This window comes from Anas acuta, chromosome 12, assembly GCF_963932015.1.
Source record: "Anas acuta chromosome 12, bAnaAcu1.1, whole genome shotgun sequence".
NCBI classification, from domain to species: domain Eukaryota; kingdom Metazoa; phylum Chordata; class Aves; order Anseriformes; family Anatidae; genus Anas; species Anas acuta.
The window spans coordinates 705,064-724,136 of record NC_088990.1 but is presented as its reverse complement, the minus strand read 5'-3'; the positions used below and the strand labels follow the sequence as shown (position 1 = coordinate 724,136).

The window sequence follows — 19,073 nt, the reverse complement described above, 5'->3', positions numbered from 1 at the left end:
AAGGTGACAGGATGAGGGGGAATGGGCTAAAGTTGCACCAGGGAAGTTTTAGGTTAGATGTTAGGAAGAACTTTACCGAAAGGGTTGTTAGACACTGGAACAGGCTGCCCAGGGAAGTGGTGGAGTCACCGTCCCTGGAAGTCTTTAAAAGACGTTTAGATGTAGAGCTTAGGGATATGGTTTAGTGGGACTGTTTGTGTTAGGTCAGAGGTTGGACTTGAGGTGTCTTCCAACCTAGAAATTCTGTAATTCTGTAACCTGAGCTATTCAGTGATTCAGAATCCACACAGGCACGAGATCACAATCTTTGCTAGACAGCCAAGAGAAGTGATTAATTGTACTCTACAGCTTTATGCTGCAGCTTGGCATGTTCAGGATAGAAAAAGTGTACTTTTTTTTTAAACAGTGAGGTTAATTGAAACAGCCTTAAGCACACTTCACTCACAGGACAGGTTATATAAAGTACATGCTGTCAGACTCCTTGCTCAGCAACAGCTGAAGGAATCCTCTGCTCCAGTCAAGCAAACCAACAGTGGGGCTGGTTCTGCCCCTGCTGTGTCAGGCATTTCATTGAAATGCACATGTAGGAACACATATCTAAACCCCACCTGAACTTAGCAGGGCTGCCTTGTGCAAGGCTGGAAGGTGAAAGAAGGGCACATCAAATGCCCTTATCACAGCCATGATGATAACACAGCTCCACACTGTAAAAACAAACAGGATATCTAAAAGAGCACCCCTAGGACAGCACTTGGCACTTCAGCAGACACTCCAGCCCCAGTATCTGGGGAAAAAAAAAAGGAAGCTTACAACTGTTAATCATATTTTATATGTCAGGTTAACATCCCAAGACTTAAATTCTCAGAACTCCTCTGCTATGTAGCTCTAAATTACTTAGACATCTAGCAAGGGAGAAGAACAGAGGCAACCACATCTCTGGGATTCACAGTTCCAGTAACTGCTTTTGATTCATGATCTCAAGTGTATCCTGGAGGTAGCTTTAATGCAGGCTTACAGGGATTATTTTCCCTGAAACAGTAGGGCATCTAGAACAAGTCAGAACTCATATTTGTAGTAGAAAAAAGGTCTGAAAAATTTATGAGTTTAAAAATATTTATTTAACATGAACTTTTGGACTTCACAAGTGTACAAATTTAAGAAAGTTCAGCAAATCAAATAAAGATTTATAAACAATGATTACAGCTTCATGGCATGCTTTTATACAGTATTTACACTTTCCTAGTTACAATAGTGAATATGAAGGCTGAAGGAATTGCCTGTTTTTCGGCTTTGGTGGTGCCATAATCCCCAGCTTTCCAACAGTTCCCTGTGTGGCACTAACGCTGTACGACGCTGAGCTGTAGCCAGATGAAGGTGGAGTCTTAGAGTTGGATGGCTTTTTGGTCCTTCGGTACTTGCTGTAACCACTGCAAGATTTAGAGAGAAATTACAGCATTGTGTGTCAAACATTTGGTTTACTTGCCACATTCCCTACCCGTGGCGTATTTATACAGTTGCACACCATGTAAGATGTTCTAGACAACTACATTTTTTTGAACCTTTTTTTAAATACACATGGCTGCACGAATACCTTTGAAATGTAAATTTAGTGTAGCTGTTGCTCTGACATCTGCCTAAGGGCAGGAAGCAGCCTGAAATATGAACACAGAATGCTAAACCGACCTAACTCCTATTAATCTAATTAGAGTATCAACATTAAATGACACTTCAGGGTCAGCATTTAATTACTAATATTTTAGGTAGATAGGAAGATGGAAAGCAAAGGAATAAAACATACTGAGCTGGAACTGCTATTTCCTAAAAAAAAAAAAAAAAAAAAAAAAAAAAAATCAAGACAGAAAAAAGCAAGGAAAAGCTGAGCTGCCTTAGAAGCTCAAGACCAGCCAGGATCCTGGACTCAAACATCGTGGCCGTGGTGCAGGCACTGCCTTGTATGGCACAACAAGAGTGCTAAGTTCTGAATTAACAAAGGACTGCAAGCCAATTTTCCAACACTTAACATGTTCATTTTACCACTGACACTGCTCTAGGAGTTTTGAAAGAACTACCATTATATTTTAGCTTATTCTGGAAAGCAAGCAACATAAATTCTTTGCTGACAAGCTATGAAATACCTTAAAACACTTCTTTGTAACAGAAGCATAATATAAAGTTTTAAACAGGTGTTATTCATATAGACTCCGTTAAGTTGCCAAGTATGCTTCCTTTTGTGCACGATACCATAAACTATGTTACCACTGTGAATTTGCATAGATTTAAGAATAACAGAAGCAAGGCTATATTTGCACTTCACAACCAGCCCAGCAGGATAAAGCAAGAAAGCTCCACGCTTTCAGAGCTTGTACTGCATGGAGAAAATGGTCAAGCCAATTAAGAAAAAAGTAAAGCTGAAGTTTGATTCCAGTGCAGTCACATAGTCTAATCACAGGTGAATGTTAGTATGAAGGTACATTGAGAACGTACCTCTACTTTACCCTGCATACTGAGATTTCACAGTGGAAAGGGGCGTCCTAAAATTACGGCTTATTTTTGCAGCAAATTCTGCTCCTGCTATAAGCTTAGCACGTTAGTTTGAGGAATACCAATACCCCACCACAGAAATGGCAAAGGTAAGCAAGAGCACGTTGGCAGTAGCGGAAGCAGTGTAGTGGTACACCCCCTGCTGAGAAGCCTGAAACTGATATTGAATTAATTTTTAAAGTCCAGTATTTGATTGACTAACATACATAACCCCATACAATTACTTAAGAAAATGCACTAAGACAACAGTGCAGTTCTGGGATCATCATCATTTCAGGAAAAAAAAAAAGTTAAACTGATCACAAGCAACATACCCTTTGGGACGAAACTGCTGGCTACCAGCACTGCTTGTCTTTTTCTTCTTGGATTCTCTGAAGTTTGGCGGCCTTTTCCTTTTCCTTCTTTGGTTTGCATTATTGCAAAAATAGCTTGAGGTTGTAACTACATCTCCTGCTTCTTCCTCACTCTCAGGTGTGCCAGTACTCCCTCCAGCTGTGTCCACACTTTGGCAGGCAGCATCTTCTGCAGACAGACAATGAATTAAAACTAATGAAATCAAAACATTGCCTGGGGCAGCCAGAACTGTCAGCTAGAGCACGCTATTTGTGCCAAACTTCTGTCCTTGCCATTCAAATACTCTTTGCACCACAGTCCTCCTGGTGATGCTCCAGGCTCAGCTAGAGGCATTTCTTAGGTTGTTGTAAAGCAAAGACAGACAAGAAGGAAGTTTTGGTTTACCTCGTCATGATTAAAAAAAAAAAAAAAAAGACTAGCCCTATTTTCACTAGCTTGGCTTTTTTTCTAAACTATTTTGGTAGCACTGAGCTTTCTCCTTTACACTCTCTTCCATAATTCTTTCCAGCTGACACAGGGAATATACCATAAATAATACACTCAAATACAGCACTTGTTTTTAAAACAGCACCAGGAGACGCTGAAAGGCTCAGACAGCTGAGAGTTCCTCCTCAATCAGTTGTAAGCAAGAAGGACATGATTCTTTGCACAGGCAGTCAAATGAAACACTTAAGTGAGGTTTGTAGACATGAATTTATTCACATTGCAGCATATGAAAACACAGCCTCCTTAAACATAATTAAGGATCACTTTTAAACTGATGGCCAAGATATATAAAATATTCTAATTACAACAGAGGCTACGCTATGCTCACATGACACTTCCACATTTACCAGTCTCATGGCTTAATTCTCCACTGAGCTGAACTCTGTGCATAAGGTTAAGAGCTGTAAAAGGGTCTGTAAAATACTGGCATACTGACTTGCTAGCTTTATTTTTTTTTTTTTTTTTGGCCCCTCCATCTAGTTTTGAAAGTTCTTCACATTTCAGAAGGAGCTAGCAAGTGCAGACTTGGACTTGCTGATCTCAGTTACTGTGAAAACTAAAAGGCAGTTGTTACTGATGGTCTGCCAGGCTACAGCACTACCCAGTACATCGTAGATTCAGATGGAAAAATATGCGGGGGGGGGGGGGGGGGAGGGGGGGGGAGGGCAAGATTTTTAACCTGAATGCCCTGAAGTCTCTGTCTAAGTACATTACATAAACCCCAATAACTAACAGGGAAGGAGTGCAGCAGTATGCTTAGACTGAGAAAGGGAAAGACTTTCAGAACTATGCTGAATTTAACCAGTGAGAACATCTTTGGACGTTCTGAGAATGTGAAATTGCTCCCTTTTCATTGAACTCGAAGAAACAGTGATTGTGTTTAAAACCAGGTGACTTTTCAGGGGAACTTTTATACAGAGAAGGAGGGAAAAGGAATATACAGGAGCACACACATTTAGTGCAAAGAATACCAAACCTGGTACGGTCCATTCAGAGTACTTATCCATCACTTTAATTATTTCTGCGCCGTATTTTTCCAGTTTATCTTCAGTGACACCATCTATCTGCAGCAAAACCTCCACATCAGAAGACAAGGTTTCTGTAACGTAACAAAGCACCAGTTAGACACAGCAAAGTAACTTTTTAATGCAGATCGCGGTAGAACATTCTGGAGGAAATCCATTCCTTTTCGTGCCACGGTGCCCACCAATTCCCCGGGGAAGCAAGCCTTTTTTTCTACACATATTTACTTCTAGCTGGTTGGTACACCCCAGCGGAATCTATGCTGCATATGCTACTTGCATGGGATTCACTCAGCTGCGTATAGGCAAACTGTCTCTCTCCAAACTTTAGGAAACTAGATTTTCTCTCAGAAGAGGCTGCAGTTGCACATGCAGCCTACTGCCTACAGGGGGTTAATAACCAGTTGACATTACCTGCTATTTTCTTTAGAGTTGAAGTACTGAAAATATTGAAGTAATGCACATCAAAGACTTTCCCAAGAGTTTTGCATGTATCTGTAAGTTCGCTGAGGCACTTTTTAACCATCTCTTCCCGCTGTGACATTTTTGTCACAGAAGCCCTTTGTTTTCTAATGGCACTGGCACTTTCCGTTTCATGAAATTCCACCTGTTAAGAAAAGCCAATCAATACCTTCTGTCAGGGGAGCTGCTGCAGAGCAGTCATTAGAGCATACATTGATGACACAGAAGAAGAGTGAAAGAAACCAAAAGTATTCTCTGATGGACCAAAAAAAGCTGTTTACCCAGTACACATTTTAAAGTGATCTTTTTTACAGGCCAGTTGATAAAGCACCCATTCTCAACCACCTGTAAGTTTCTTCTACAAAGAACAAGCAAAGCAAGTCTACACAACACAGGAAAAAGCCCTGTGAAAGCAATACACAGCTAGCTTTAAACAGAGGTCACTAGGTCTATTGCTGAGGGCTCTCCTCCAAACACAGCACTAATGCAGAGGAGGCACTGCCTCAAGAAATTCTGAGACTGGTTTCATGACCTTCTTGGAGGAGTGCATTTTCTTTCAGAGAGCATCAATGGCTGGAAAAAAATAGAGCATAAAATGCAGAATAAAGTAGTGCTGTTCCTTTTTTTTTTTCCTCCTTTGCTAGCACTTCCTGTGTTGGTCAGAATCACAGAATGGCTGAGGTTGGAAGGGACCTCTGGAGGTCATCTGGGCCAGTCCCCAAGCTCAAACAGGGCCAACAGGAGCAGGTTGCCCTGGACCACATCCCCCTGACTTCTGTAGGTCTTCAACAAGGAGACTTCACAAGCTTTCTGGGCAACCCATTCCCCTACTCAGTCACCTGCCCAGTAAGGAAGTGCTTCCTGATGATTAGACGGAACCTCTCGTGTTTCAGTTTGAGCCCACTGCCTCCTCCTGGCACTGGGCCCTACTGAGAAGAGCCTGGCTCTGTCCTCTTTGCACCCTCCCTTCAGGTACAGACATTAATAAGATCCCTTCTGAGCCTCCTCTTCTCCAGGCTGAACAGTCCCAGAATCTTGCATTCTTGTCATGATGGAATCAAGCAGAATGAGAATGAACAGGAAGATTTAACCCTCTCCAGTACTCTCAAACTCACCTTTTGCTTCACGACATTACAATTAGAACACTGGACTGCAAGTCATGATTGTCAGATTCTGCTCCACGAATTTACTAAAGATCAGTAACTGTACTTCAGTGGGTACTCAAACTATGTTACAAAAATCACAAGGTATATGCTGTACAAAAACTGCAGCATATTTCTTAAAACAGTATGTTCAAGGGAAAAAGAATGTTGCTCACCTGCAGTGATCCATTTAGCACAGCCTGCGCTCGCTCTCCTAGAATTACATAAGCTACAGCTTGGTCATTAGCTGTAATATACAAGTCTTCATCCAGAATCTTGTCCAATACCAGTTTTCTAAACAGTCTTTCCACATTATGCCTTGAGTACGCAGCCCCGTTCCCAAATATTCCAGACTGAATCTTCGCACTCTTTGTACCTGTGCAACAGAAGGCAGAGGATTAGCCTGCAATTAGAGCGCCTTCACAGGCATGTGCTTATAAACTCATCGAAGACTCCCAAGAGTATTCCGTGGTTTGAGCGCGTACGCACACACACAGCATGCAAGGACCAGAAAGTCCAAGCACCAGTAGAAACCTAATATCGCTATAGCAACCTGAAAGAGATTAAAGCTTTAGTCTCGTTTATTTTCAATCATTTAACCATCAAGAGGTTCCTGGGAAGAATAATTTTGCCAAATATATATTATTTTAAACCACTGCTGGTATTACAAAGACCTCCTGATCATCAGGAGTTTATGCACCGTGTGTATTTAGGTCTTGCTTCTGGGAAAACAATACTTACCTAAGAAAATGTCTACCATCATATTCAGTGTGTATCTTCCAGAACCTGCATTTCTCTTTGCATTCATTCCTCTCATTTGTCCGCAGTGTTGCTGTACAAATCTTATAATGCTTTTCACTTCCTCGGTTACATTTCTTGATTTGTAATCCTATTAAAATAGACTTGATTAGGAAACAACCAGATGAGGTTCTATCCTAATGCAGATTGTGTCACTGACAATCTTGTTTTTCACTATTGATTTTTTTCCAGTCATGAATTCATTTTGTCCCAAACACAGAAATAGTGATTTGCTAGTTAGTACAGCTACAGTGATGGAGTATAGGCATAGGTTAGACATTGTTCTGAAAAATGCAAGACAAGAGACATACCAGCTGACTGTATGTAACCTTTAGTATGTTTATTCTATACAAATAGCTGCAAGATTGCTGAATCAGTACTGATGATCAAGGTAAATTGTTTGCAAAGCATTCCTGTAATTTTTTTGCTGCCATGCACTAGAACTTATGCTTCGTACACACATTAAAATGAGAAGGCTGGACAAAATAGGCATTATTCTAGTCAATTTTTAGTATAATCACAGACATATTGTTTTCTATGATTCTACATATAGGGTAATGCTACAAACATTGGCTTCAGAAGCAACATCATCAGGTATAGCCATCATAGCCACTGATAGCCAACATCATCAGAGCCATTCCAGCTGATGTTATATTAGTTCCTGTCTCCAATAAGCACAGTGGCCAAAAAGCAACACTAAGGGACATCTTTATACCTCGCTAATCAACCCAGGCTGAAACATACATAGCATAAGTCCACGGATAGTTTTGTAATTACACTCTCATTTAAACCCTGAAAATAATTCATAGCACTCAGCATCACAAAACCACAAGACATCTTACTCATTTTCTCTATTTACCTTCCCAAGTGTAATGTTACCGTTATTCAAATGCAGCAAAATACGAGATCAGTTTAACAGCACTGTAAATAAGAACAGATTTTTACCTTCTTTCTACTGCAGTTATCACAAATAACTTCTGGGTGATCTTTACAAAAGTTTGGGTTAAAATTAGTTTCCCCGAAGTAGGCCAAAAGCTGAATTCTCCGGCAATCAACTACATTCTCACAGTAATGAACCATACTGTACAGGTTGTTAAAGTGGGTTTCTCTCGTGTGACTGTTTCCGTCTTTCTCCACTGAAATGCAATAAGTTCAATCATATTTATTTTATCTTCACTTCTGTCTTTTTACATATTATCAGATAGACAAAAAGACAAAACATAATATTCTGTTGCTTAAAAAAGGACAAGTAGTTTAGTACAGAACTAACCTAAACCAGATTTTACCTCTCAAGCTTTAAAGAATGGAGAAAAATCTATAATGATAAAAATCAAGAGATGAATACGCATAAAGAAAAATGGTTTTGACTAGAACTAAGTGTAAGTAATAAAAATCTTGCACTACAAAAAATCATCCAGGTAAATAATAAAACAAAGGAGCACAGTTCTCCCATCTTTGCAATACCATACACCATCTCACTTCTAAGTGAGAAAATAACTCAGCCCAACTGAAACAGAAACCATCAACTAAGTGACTTCTTTACTATTGTCTCAATTAAGCTCCAAATACAAAAAAGATCACTTACTTAGTATTAGTCTTCTAAGTCTGGTTACATCACTGTAGCTGTAGAAGAGCAGACAGTGAGACATTTCACCATCTCGTCCAGCCCTGCCAGACTCCTGATAGTAACCTTCTACAGATTTAGGAAGGGAAGCATGGATAACATAGCGTACATCAGGTTTATCTATGCCCATTCCAAAGGCAATTGTTGCACATATAACCTAGAAGAAATCACACTTTGTTATGCAGAGTTACAAAAACCACTCGTGCAGTACTCTGCACCAAAAAATAGGCATGTTATCAGGCTTATGAAATTATGCAGAACAGAGAATTTCAATTGGAACCCTGCAAGACAAGTACAGAATAGTCTCTCTCTTCTTCTTTTAGAAGACCTTTTTGCCATAGAGGGAAAACTCCAAATTCGAGAATCTCAAAATACAATTCAGCACGTGTACCTAGGACTGTTTCAGAAGCCTTGCACAGCTCAGTTCCTTATTCCCAGAGCATCATACCTTGGTGCAGTACTGCGGTCTTTGATTTGTAAAAGTCACAATGAAAAAACGACTGACATGTTTGGACTGCTCTCTTATGATCAGTTATTTAACCCTGCATCTGATTTTGCAATAATGTTACACAACTTTGTTTTCCTTTACTAGGCCAAGAGCAATACAAGTGTTCTAAATTCTTCCTTCCGCTAAATACTTTCCTCTAAATACTTCCTTCCCCTCTGCCTTCCCCAGCAGCTTTTCTTTTACCTGGCATCCTTCTTGATTAATCCACTTCTTTTGCACAAGATCTCTGTTGGAGTCAGTGAGGCCAGCATGATAGGCAAGCGCAGAAAGACCTTCCTTCTGCAGAATGGCTGCAGTTGTGTCACACTCGTGACGGGAAAGGCAGTAAATTATTCCAGAGTCATCTGCGAATATAAGAGATGTGCTAGAATAAAGCAGGTGATAGGGAACAAAGCTGTAACAGTCATACCTGTGTCAGAGAAAATACCGCATTACACTTACATTGATTCCAATAGGGGAAAAACAGGTAACTACTCAATAAAGCAAAGTAAGTTTGTTAATATCGGATGGTTTAGTTAGTTTCTCCTCATTCAATTCCTCACTTATTTACCAGGTTACATCACTAGAGAAGCTATGGAGGGAGCTTCATGTAGTCAACTTCCAACAGCAGGAGGAGCAGGACTCCAAAATGAGAGCAGAGACAGATATGGCTCACAAAAGATATAATTAAGGGGAACCACAGATAAGCACAGACAAACAGAATTAAACTATTAAAACTCTTTAGTGTCGTCTAATACCCATAAGGTCTGGCAACCTCCAGATAGATTACTCAGAGCACTACCATAATTTCCTTTTTCGTCTTATCTTGAACTCTCAAGCTTTGGATGTCTGTAAATCTGATTCTCATTATCAGCAATATTTTTCCTCCTACTTGTTGTTTCTGTAAATGTACGAGTAGCTTGAAAAAGGCACAAGGTTGTTTTTGTTTTTTTTGTTTGTTTGTTTTTTAATATATATATAGTATTGTAAGGCAGGAAAAGCTTTTATAAAGTAGTTCATAAAAATGCATAGGAGCACACTACATTGCTCAGTACTCACGTGGATGATATTTTTTAATCCATTCCAAGCAATCCATCGCCACCCTCTTTGGCTTCTTGGGCAATACATCGTATTTTAAGTTATGCCTGTTGAAGCTCATTGTAAACCTTAAAAATAAGACATCTTATTGGTACTCATCAGTTGTATGAGTGCAGTAGTCCGTTCAACAAGCTAAGAATTGACTGGAATGTCTCAAATTCAAGTAACTACTACTAGTCCTGTGTTACCTGCACAGGAATTACTGTTCCACTATCCTCACATCGCTCATACTTTGGGTCTAAAATGTCTGTTTTTCCCATGGCTGGAAAATAAAGAAAGCTACATTGCACTGTGGAAGTCAGCATGGAAGAAATGCTTGTCATTCTAACATTCATACAGATTTCTAAACTTTTTTTTTTTTTTTTTTAAGTCAACAAAACAGTATTTCTAAAATTAAAAAAAAATAATAATAAATCAGAGTGCTTTACTTTTCCATCAGGTACACTGAAAATGTTAAAATGTGATCCAGACCCAATAGTAACTCATAATCTAAGTTACTGTCAATGTTAACTAAAACGCACTTCTTCCTGCTTCTGTTTTTTCCACCACCCCCATGAAATGCACTCTAACATGTAACTTGCACACTTACAGCTTCCTTAATCAAGCAAGGAAGAGTTTGGCAAGATTTATTATTATTAAAATAATCTGCATTTAAGTCTGATTAAATGAGAACATGTGCACGGAATTCAATCTGATACATCTACGTAAGTGTTCCAGATGGACCTCTAACGCATTTCTTGCTTTCCTAAGTTTTCCATTCAAATGTTCTGCAGCTCAAATTGTTTCAATAAACTGCTGGACAACTTACACTTGTGGTCTTAGCATCTCAAGCTGATTCTGGATATCCTTTTGTACTCTTGGGTTAGCAGTGGCAGTCAGAGCCATCATAGGAACAGAGCGAAACTTCTTGCGGAGCATGTTCAGGCGTTTGTAGTCTTTTCGAAAATCGTGACCCCACTTGTTAAAAAAACAAAATTGAAAAATAACTGAGTATGATGCCCCATCTAAGTTTTTGCCTTTGTGAAAAACAAATCAAGGTTTTCACCTGGCTGACACAGTGGGCCTCATCAATGACAAAACGTGCTAGGAGTTTCCGGTTGTAAAGATTTTCCAGGGCTGCCATCAGTCGGTTGCTTGCACAGACCTAGGTAAACACCCACCAGAGGCATTAGAAAGGAAACAAACAAAACCAAGTGTCACCCTAGCTAAGACTGCAGAAACAATTGTTCTGTACAGTAAAGTTCATCTGGACTGCACAGGTAAAGCCTGAAGGCATAAAGGTGATGGTGATCACCTTTATTTTAATTGAAAATGAAGCAGCTGATGTGGGATTGCCATAAAGCGCTAGGATCAGCTACCCAGAGGTCCAATAATCTGATTGAATTTAAATGACTTATGTCACAGAAGACAGGGAAAGGCAAAGCTGTAGGAAGAAACATTCAGCACACTAAGTAGTTCCCTCTTGCAATGCTCTTGTGGAACACCATTTCTAAAGGCAGCATACAGTTAACTACAAGACAGGCTTTTGATGGTCACCTGCCAGCTTGGTAGTTACATGTTTCTACCCTGTAGCATCACGTTCAGAGTAGCCTAGATTCCGACAGCCACTAGTACGTGCTATGATACATTGAAGATGATACACATGGTGTTTTTGCTTTAAGAGTTTAAATTTTGCAGACGTTACACTCAGTTTTCATTCTTGGTTAATTACTGACTGAACTTAGTTGCATCCATGTAGAGACTTACTAAATTCTATTAAAAATATTTCACACTTTTTTTTTTTTTTTTTTTCCAAGAAGTCTACTCTAAGTTCTATGTTTCCCTTTTATTCTTACAGCAATCCTCCTCTTGTTGCCTCCAGGACAATTCAGATTGAGTACAAACCTTCTCAGGGGTAACATACAGAAGTTTTATTATAGGATCTTTTTTTGACAATTGCATATATATGTTCGAAGCATCAGTATCTGTTCTATCACCAGTCAAGTATGTTGCAGCAATCTGTAAAAAATAAACATTAGGTTTTAATATGTGCAAAATGAAAGTATCCTCAAATGCTAGTCCTATAACTGGTTATAAAGCAGGTAAAAAGTATATCCATTTACTACCCTTAGGGAACATTACACAGGAAAGCATTGAAAGTGTTTTTACAGCATTTGAATCCCTGCTGTACAGGAGCCATTGCATAATCTTTCTGATGATAAAACCAAAAGATTATAAACCAAATTCTATTCTATCCAGAAATGATTAGCATCCTCAGAACCCTCGTACCTCAGGAATTATTAGTGCTCGCTTCTTCTGCAGCCCCAGCCTACTTCTATTTACTTGTCTAAACACTACACTTAGAATCCGCGAATCAGATACATCTTCTTGAAAACTAAGCTTCAACAACAAATACATGAGCATCAACAAATTGATGAGGTAGACTGCACATATGTTCTAGTTCATCTAATGTAGATCTTCCTAGACAACTTTAACAGGTGTGCCTTCACAGCTTACATTAATTATTTTTTGTAGTTTATATCTGAGACATACAAGATTTATTGAAACATTTCAGATTTCTAGTGCACTTATCTGCAGTTTAATTAAATAACTTGTTTGAACTTACATCTAAAGTATTCAGCTTCTGAACTTGATCTATTATCAGCGATCTCAGTGGAGAAATAACAATAGTGACTCCAGCAGAGACACAAGCGGGTAATTGGTAGCACAAACTTTTACCACCACCTGTAAGAATTAAACAGTATGCAACAAGTATTAGGTATCAAGAGGAAAGGGAGACAGAGCAGAGAAAGAGCAGAAAAAAATGGTCCTACTTCTTACTTTGTATTTAACAGTGCTTTAAGAAACAAATTTTTAACAATGAGTCCTTAAGATGCTACCTATAGGTGAAGGAAGAGTTGTCAAGTGATACATTATGGAAGAGTGAAATTTAATCACCTTATTCAAAATACCCAAGTGCATTCAGAATTCCAGAAATCCTGTTGCTACAGAACTCAAGCAGCACAATTTAGCAAAACCTCCATAAAGGCACAGAAAAAGAATAGTTTGTCATGAGCCTTGCAAAAGGAACGACAGCTCTTTATTTCTCTAATGCATGTCAGACCTCAAAAGCCCGCAGCTGTGCGATGTTTGTAGATACATACCAGTGGGCATTAGGATGAAACAATCTTCTCCCAGAAGAGCAGCATTGATAGCCTCCAGTTGATTCGTCCGGAAAGTGTGCAAACCAAACTTTCTGTGAAATATAGTCATCATTTCTTCAGAGTGGGAAAATTTCATACCCCTGAAACGTTCTAGTGCGGGGTTATTAACCAGTGGCTCTAGTAGACAGAGAAAATATTCTTAAAGTAAGTTCCAATACCAAATTGTACTTTATCTCTTTCGACACAGAACTCCCTCGGTGTAACAGACTGCTTAGCCAACACTTCAACCCTTTAAACCTTCTAAACTAAAATCGTAAATTAATATAAATAAATGAAAATGCATACAACTAGAATTTAAGGCTGGCTAAAGTATGAATTTTGATTATACACTAATCTCTTTTTTTTTTTTAAACAAACTTGGACACAACTGTATAAAATGCATAGTCTTATGCTGTAAAACTTTATCTCTACCATGAAAAACTATTAATATTCTCCCTGTATTTAACTAGCATTAGTTAGAGGCCAGCTGCATCAGCAGCAGAGAAGTGTGCCTACTCAGACAGTGAACCTGCAGTCAGAACACCTCTCAGCATGGTTAGGTCTTCAAAAACAACTGCTAGAGTAAGCTTACAGCATGATAAAAGCCTGCATGACTGAATAAACCTCTGCATTTACCTCCCCGTTCCTACAAGAATTGGAAATACTGACCTACACTTGTGCACCAGAGGGGTTAGGTTTACTTCAACAAGTACCCAAATTTAAATGTTTTGTATAAGCAGCTAAGACTATTGTACAGCTTTAAATTAGCAACTGCAAAGTCATTTAATTAAACCACAGAAGCATTACAGTTTCCAATTTTAGCAGCTTCATCTCCCCAGCAGTCTGCAACCTACATGGCAAATAAATATTCAAATCTGGCAACACTCTGAGGAGAAAAAGAGAGGAGAAAGATTCTGCAATGTCATCTCTACAAAGAGAAATAAAAACAAATTTCAACATGAACACAAAGGCACTGATGTCATCTACAGTAAGTTACTTGGTCTTAGACTTAGCACAAATACACACAAATTAAAAAGAAAAAGCAGTAATCCTCATTCACATAAATTTACCTGTTTGGTTCTTTGTTGCCGTCAAGAAGCTTGACTTTGGAGCAACAGGATTTGATACAAGAGGAGATCCTTTGGCTGTGGAGATGATCTTTGAGAGCAAGGATTTGGCAGGTGGCCCTTCCCTGAGCGGCTGATACAATGGCGTAGATGGTGTTTCAGGTGCCGAAACAGTCACTGGATTCTCCTCCCAGCCCTCATCAAAATCATCAATATCAAAGTTATCGAGATCAAAGTCTGGATCATTCACATCTAAACACTCTGATGCAGGAGTGCCAGCAGGGGCTTTGCTTGGACCTTTCAGAGCAGTGCTTGTAATGGGCCTCTCCGGAAGATGCCAGTGTTCACCGTTTCTCACCACTGTTTTTTCACACCAGCTGTTGTTGAAAGACATCTCTGAGGGATGGCTGAGAGAAGTTCTGTCTTTGCTGTTCAGCTTGGAAGAAGAAAGTTCTGCAGTTTCTAGGCAGACAACCTCCTGAGCAGTTTGCTTCGAAACATAAGAGGTAGCCAAGTCATCAAGTGTTTGATTATTTTCTGTAGAAAAATTGCTTGAATTAACAGTCCCGGAAAGCATAGATGAAAGATTTGTAGATTTGGGTGAGTTTCTGACAAAACTCCTATTAGGGCCAGAACACAAAGCAGTGCCAGAATGCGCAGAAGAGTCTTGTTGCACACACGCCTTCCAATTTCTAGGAAAAGTGTTGTTTGTGCTACTTGTGTTCAAAGTGACAGAACTAGCTAACAATTTTCTCCTGAAAGAGATGGCAAAGGAAGGAAGAATGAAAATGAATATTTAAGTCACAAGCACTGATATATCACTTTCTGCAACATACATTAAACATTTTTGTCTCTTTCTTCCTATTTAAAATATTAATATACATTGGTTACATTGTTTTTTTGTCCAACTCAGGATATTATGACTCTATATTATAAAAATATTTCAAACAAATCTAGAGAAGAGAGAATAATACCAGAACTCAGTTGAACACAATAATTACAAAATAAATACACGTTCACCACAGGTATTAAAGGAATTCTTAATAGTGAAGAACTGATTCAGGCAACACAGAGCATAAAGTTCTTAAAGGCACAAACCCAAAGTTAAAAAGTAAAAAGTACGCTTGAAACAAATCATGATTTTCTGTACTTTCTGAAGATTATCACTGACTACAGTAATAATAGAAAAAAAATAGTTCTACCAAGAATGTTTAGAAAAAAGCACTGTTCCAGTCCAATAAAAACACAAACCAAACTGCCAAATCTCAGTATTTTGTCTATGCATTGTGTCACCAAATTATACAGGAGGAGGCAGCCTGTAGTAGCACCGCTCAAACTGAAAGATGACAGGTATGCAGATACTAGTAGAAGTCACCAATCATTACTGTCAGGGATGGTGAGTCTCACAGAGAGAATATTAAATTAATGGCTCAGGTTTCAAGAAATCAGGATGACGCTTAGCAGATTATATCGCATCACCCTGCTTCTTCAGAAGCACCTGGTGAGAGTTACCTTCCAGAGAAAAGATACAGCACTACCTGTGCCTCAGCTTGAACATGGAATCGGATTCTTTCTTCTGAAAGCATTAACAATGCCAGAATTCTGCCAGGAAGTCTTCGGATTTTTTTCTAAAACTTTATTTGGTCAGTTATTTTAGGCTTTTTATTTAAAAAAAAAAAAAAAAAAAAAAAAAAAAAAAAAAAAAACTTTCTGTACTATGTTTTCAGTGTGATGGAGACACCTACAGGCGTGATATGGTTTCCTACAGAACATGGCAATAAGAAATAGTATTTATTGAAACGTACCGGAGATCCCTTTGCTGCAGTAGTTCTTTTGCACATGACAGAGACTTCAGCTCATGAATAGGAATGGCATCTACCAGCTTACAAATATCATCCATGACACTGTAGAGTTCCTGTTCCAAATGCGGGCCTTCATCTGCAAGGACAGAGCATACTTCAGCAAAGAGTAACGCTATTTTTTTTGGCTCTCAGATTACATGGGATACATCAGAGATCAAGAAGTTGCAAACCATCGCCAAAACCTAATGCATAAGATTTTAAATTATTTCACGTACCTGCGTCCTCTGCCCTAGGATCACTTTCAGCAACAGGCTGCTTTGCTGTAATCTTCTCAGGTTTAGACTCAATGCCATTAGCTGTTGATCTTCCACCAGTAGGAGATTCTTTGAAAATATTACTAACATTAAAACAAAAAGTCATTAAAATATAGAAATGCATTGGATTTACAGACACCTTACAAAAATCCATAAAAGAACTTTATCTTTTGGACTAACAGCATTTGAGTATAAAAGAAAATTTTCTCATCTAAGTACCATCAGTAAGCTAACATCTAACTGTTATGTGCCAATTTGTACAGACTCGTTTCAATATTTTTCTTTCTCTCACTATGACAGGAAAAATAACTCTGCTTTTTCTGAAGCAAAAGCCACATTTGTTACAACCAATGTTTAAGGTGTTTCAGAAGACATTAATAGCAGCTGTCAACTGCTAACCTACCAAGCAAGAAGTAGTCAAAACCAACTCAAATGGTAACTTTTTAATAAACACTAGTTTAATATTTTTTTTTTGTTAGTTTTAAAAAATCATCCTAACAATAGTCAGCTTTATCCGTTAGGTTTGTTTTACCTAATGCTTTTTACAGATGGTGAGAAGGAAGGCAGCTCTTCTTCAGGGGAAGGCGGAACTACATCTAAGTAATCATCCTCTTCAAGCTCAATGTTTGCTAACAGCTCGTTGCTGATCTCATCCACCTCTGGTTGGCTGTTTTTCTCACTGTTGCTTAGCTTCTGGCTTCCACCACTTTTATCATTAGTAGCTGAAAGAGAAACGTATTGATATTGTTGGGAAACACTGAAAACTCTTTCTGGTATAAACAGAAACACAATGGAATAGAGGAAAAAACTATTAGCCATATTTCAAAACAATAGATTAACATAGTTTCTGACTTTTTAAACAGCAAACAAATAAATAGTCAGAAAACACTGTTCAGTGTTAATCAGTTGCATAAAGACATTAATTTAAAAAATAAGGACCAAAAGTTTCAAACCATAACAACTAAGAAACTTAAAACAGAAAAACTAAGTGAAGCAGACAGCCGCCAAAGATGCATACTGACTGATGGCCATGAATTTTTGGTCATAATTGATGTGTGTGGGTTTTTTTTTTTTCCCCCATGTTTGCTTGTTTTTAAAAATCAACATAGATCTCTTCTTCTGGTTTGGTATTTCTCATTGTTTCATTTAGGCATCAGTTGATTTTAGATCTCTTTTGTTTGAATTATAAAACTTTTTTTTTTTTTCCTCTCTAACGTCCCTGCAGATTATTGGTACTTATTTCTGGAATGGCATCATGCACCTCCACTGGTAGCATGGTACCTGCTGCTGCAGAGACAGCTCTGCACTATCTGCAACACCACACATGTACAACGCACAGTTACCAATGTGAAACCCACGTGCCCAAGACTACTGTCAGATAGGAGTGTGCAGCTCCCTCTGATTTCACTGAGACCTTGCAAATTCTACATTTCTGAAAAATGAAGCCTTGAGGTGTGCAAACACAAACATGTTTCATTCTAGTTCATTGATGCTTTAAAATAGCCCGCTACCTGTGTGAGCCTCTTCCCTCTCATCATCCAAAGTCGTGCCAGTAGCTAAATTCTCCTGAAGATCCTCGCCCACAATCTTGTCGCTGTCACAGTGGACCAAGTCCCCAAGACAGACGACAGAGCCCTGGGATGAGGGCTGCTCTTCCTCGGCGGGCCGCGTTCCTTTGGGCTCCCAAGCCCCAGGTTTTGGGGACGCTGTGTCGCCATTCACGGTGCCGGGCAGCTTATCCGCACGGGAGCTGGGTCTCGGGGGAGCCTTGCAGGCGGCCCTCTGGCCTTTGGGGGACTGAAGGGCTGGCTTGGAGAACCGCTTCTCGATGCCCGACAAGTCGAAGTCATCCATGTCGTCCCACTCATCGTCCGCCGCCACGGGGGGGGCCCCAAGCGGAGGGGGACCCCCAGCCCGGCCGGGAGCTGCCAGCGGCCTCCTGACAGCCGCGATCGCCCCCTCAGCAGGGCGCCGGGGCACCGGGCAGGAACCGGGACAGAGCGCGGCAGGGGCAGGAGCCGAGGCCGGGCCGCAGCCGCCCACCGTGAGGGGCTCCCCGGGCCTCCTGCGCTGCCCAGCGGCCGGCTCCGCGTTCACGTCCTTGTCCCGCAGCGCCGAGCTCCCGCCGCGCTCCCGGCCGCACGGGGCGGTCCGCTTGAACGTGAAGCCCCTGGAAGAGAGGCGGTGAGGCGGTCAGCCCGGTCAGTCAGCCCGGAGGCCGCCCCCCGCCGCCCCCCGCTACTCACCCAGGCCGGCTCCGCGCTGGCGGCGGCTGCTTGCTGAGGGCGCCGCGGGCCGAGTGCAGCTGCAGCTGCTCCCACAGGTTGTTGTGCGGCACGGCCGCCATGGCGGCACCGGGCGGCCCCTCGCGGCCCCTCACGGCCCCTCACGGCCCCCTCACGGCCCCGCCGCCGCCCCTCGCCTCACCTCAGCGGGAGCCGCCCCCGCCGCCCGCTCCCGCCACGCCGCGCGCGCCCTTCGCATTGGTTCGCATTGGGCGCGCAGCCGCCGCCCGCCCGCCCATTGGACGGCAGCGCTGCGCCGGAAGTGACGACGCGGCGGGGCCGTCTCCATGGCGACGGGACTCGCCCCGCCCGCCCGCCTCCTCCACAAAATGGCGGCGCGGGGGGAGGAGGGGGGGGGGGAGATCCACCGGGTTTTGGGGGCGCCGCGCGGAGCCCGTCGGCCTGATGG

General features: G+C 40.9%; 1 protein-coding gene across 2 annotated transcripts; it reads right to left on the bottom strand.

Annotated features, from left to right (window-relative positions):
* Positions 1 to 1,095: 1,095 nt before the first annotated feature.
* BLM (BLM RecQ like helicase) lies at positions 1,096 to 18,922 on the bottom strand. Of its 2 annotated transcripts, XM_068696059.1 has the most exons (22): positions 18,779 to 18,922; positions 18,626 to 18,747; positions 17,891 to 18,549; positions 16,912 to 17,101; positions 16,341 to 16,462; positions 16,069 to 16,201; positions 14,267 to 15,018; positions 13,158 to 13,334; positions 12,620 to 12,738; positions 11,899 to 12,012; positions 11,060 to 11,158; positions 10,823 to 10,971; positions 9,976 to 10,082; positions 9,121 to 9,281; positions 8,391 to 8,586; positions 7,751 to 7,941; positions 6,749 to 6,896; positions 6,184 to 6,383; positions 4,818 to 5,010; positions 4,358 to 4,480; positions 2,856 to 3,063; positions 1,096 to 1,427 (listed from the first exon to the last, which is right to left on the bottom strand). In XM_068696059.1, the coding sequence occupies exons 2-22, from the start codon at positions 18,724 to 18,726 to the stop codon at positions 1,244 to 1,246; spliced, it is 4,326 nt and encodes a 1,441-aa protein (XP_068552160.1). In that variant the 5' UTR covers positions 18,727 to 18,747; positions 18,779 to 18,922; the 3' UTR covers positions 1,096 to 1,243. The 2 variants fall into 2 exon arrangements, with proteins under 2 accessions (XP_068552160.1, XP_068552159.1); XM_068696058.1 differs by lacking the exon at positions 18,779 to 18,922 and having other exon boundaries at positions 18,626 to 18,772.
* Positions 18,923 to 19,073: the final 151 nt, after the last annotated feature.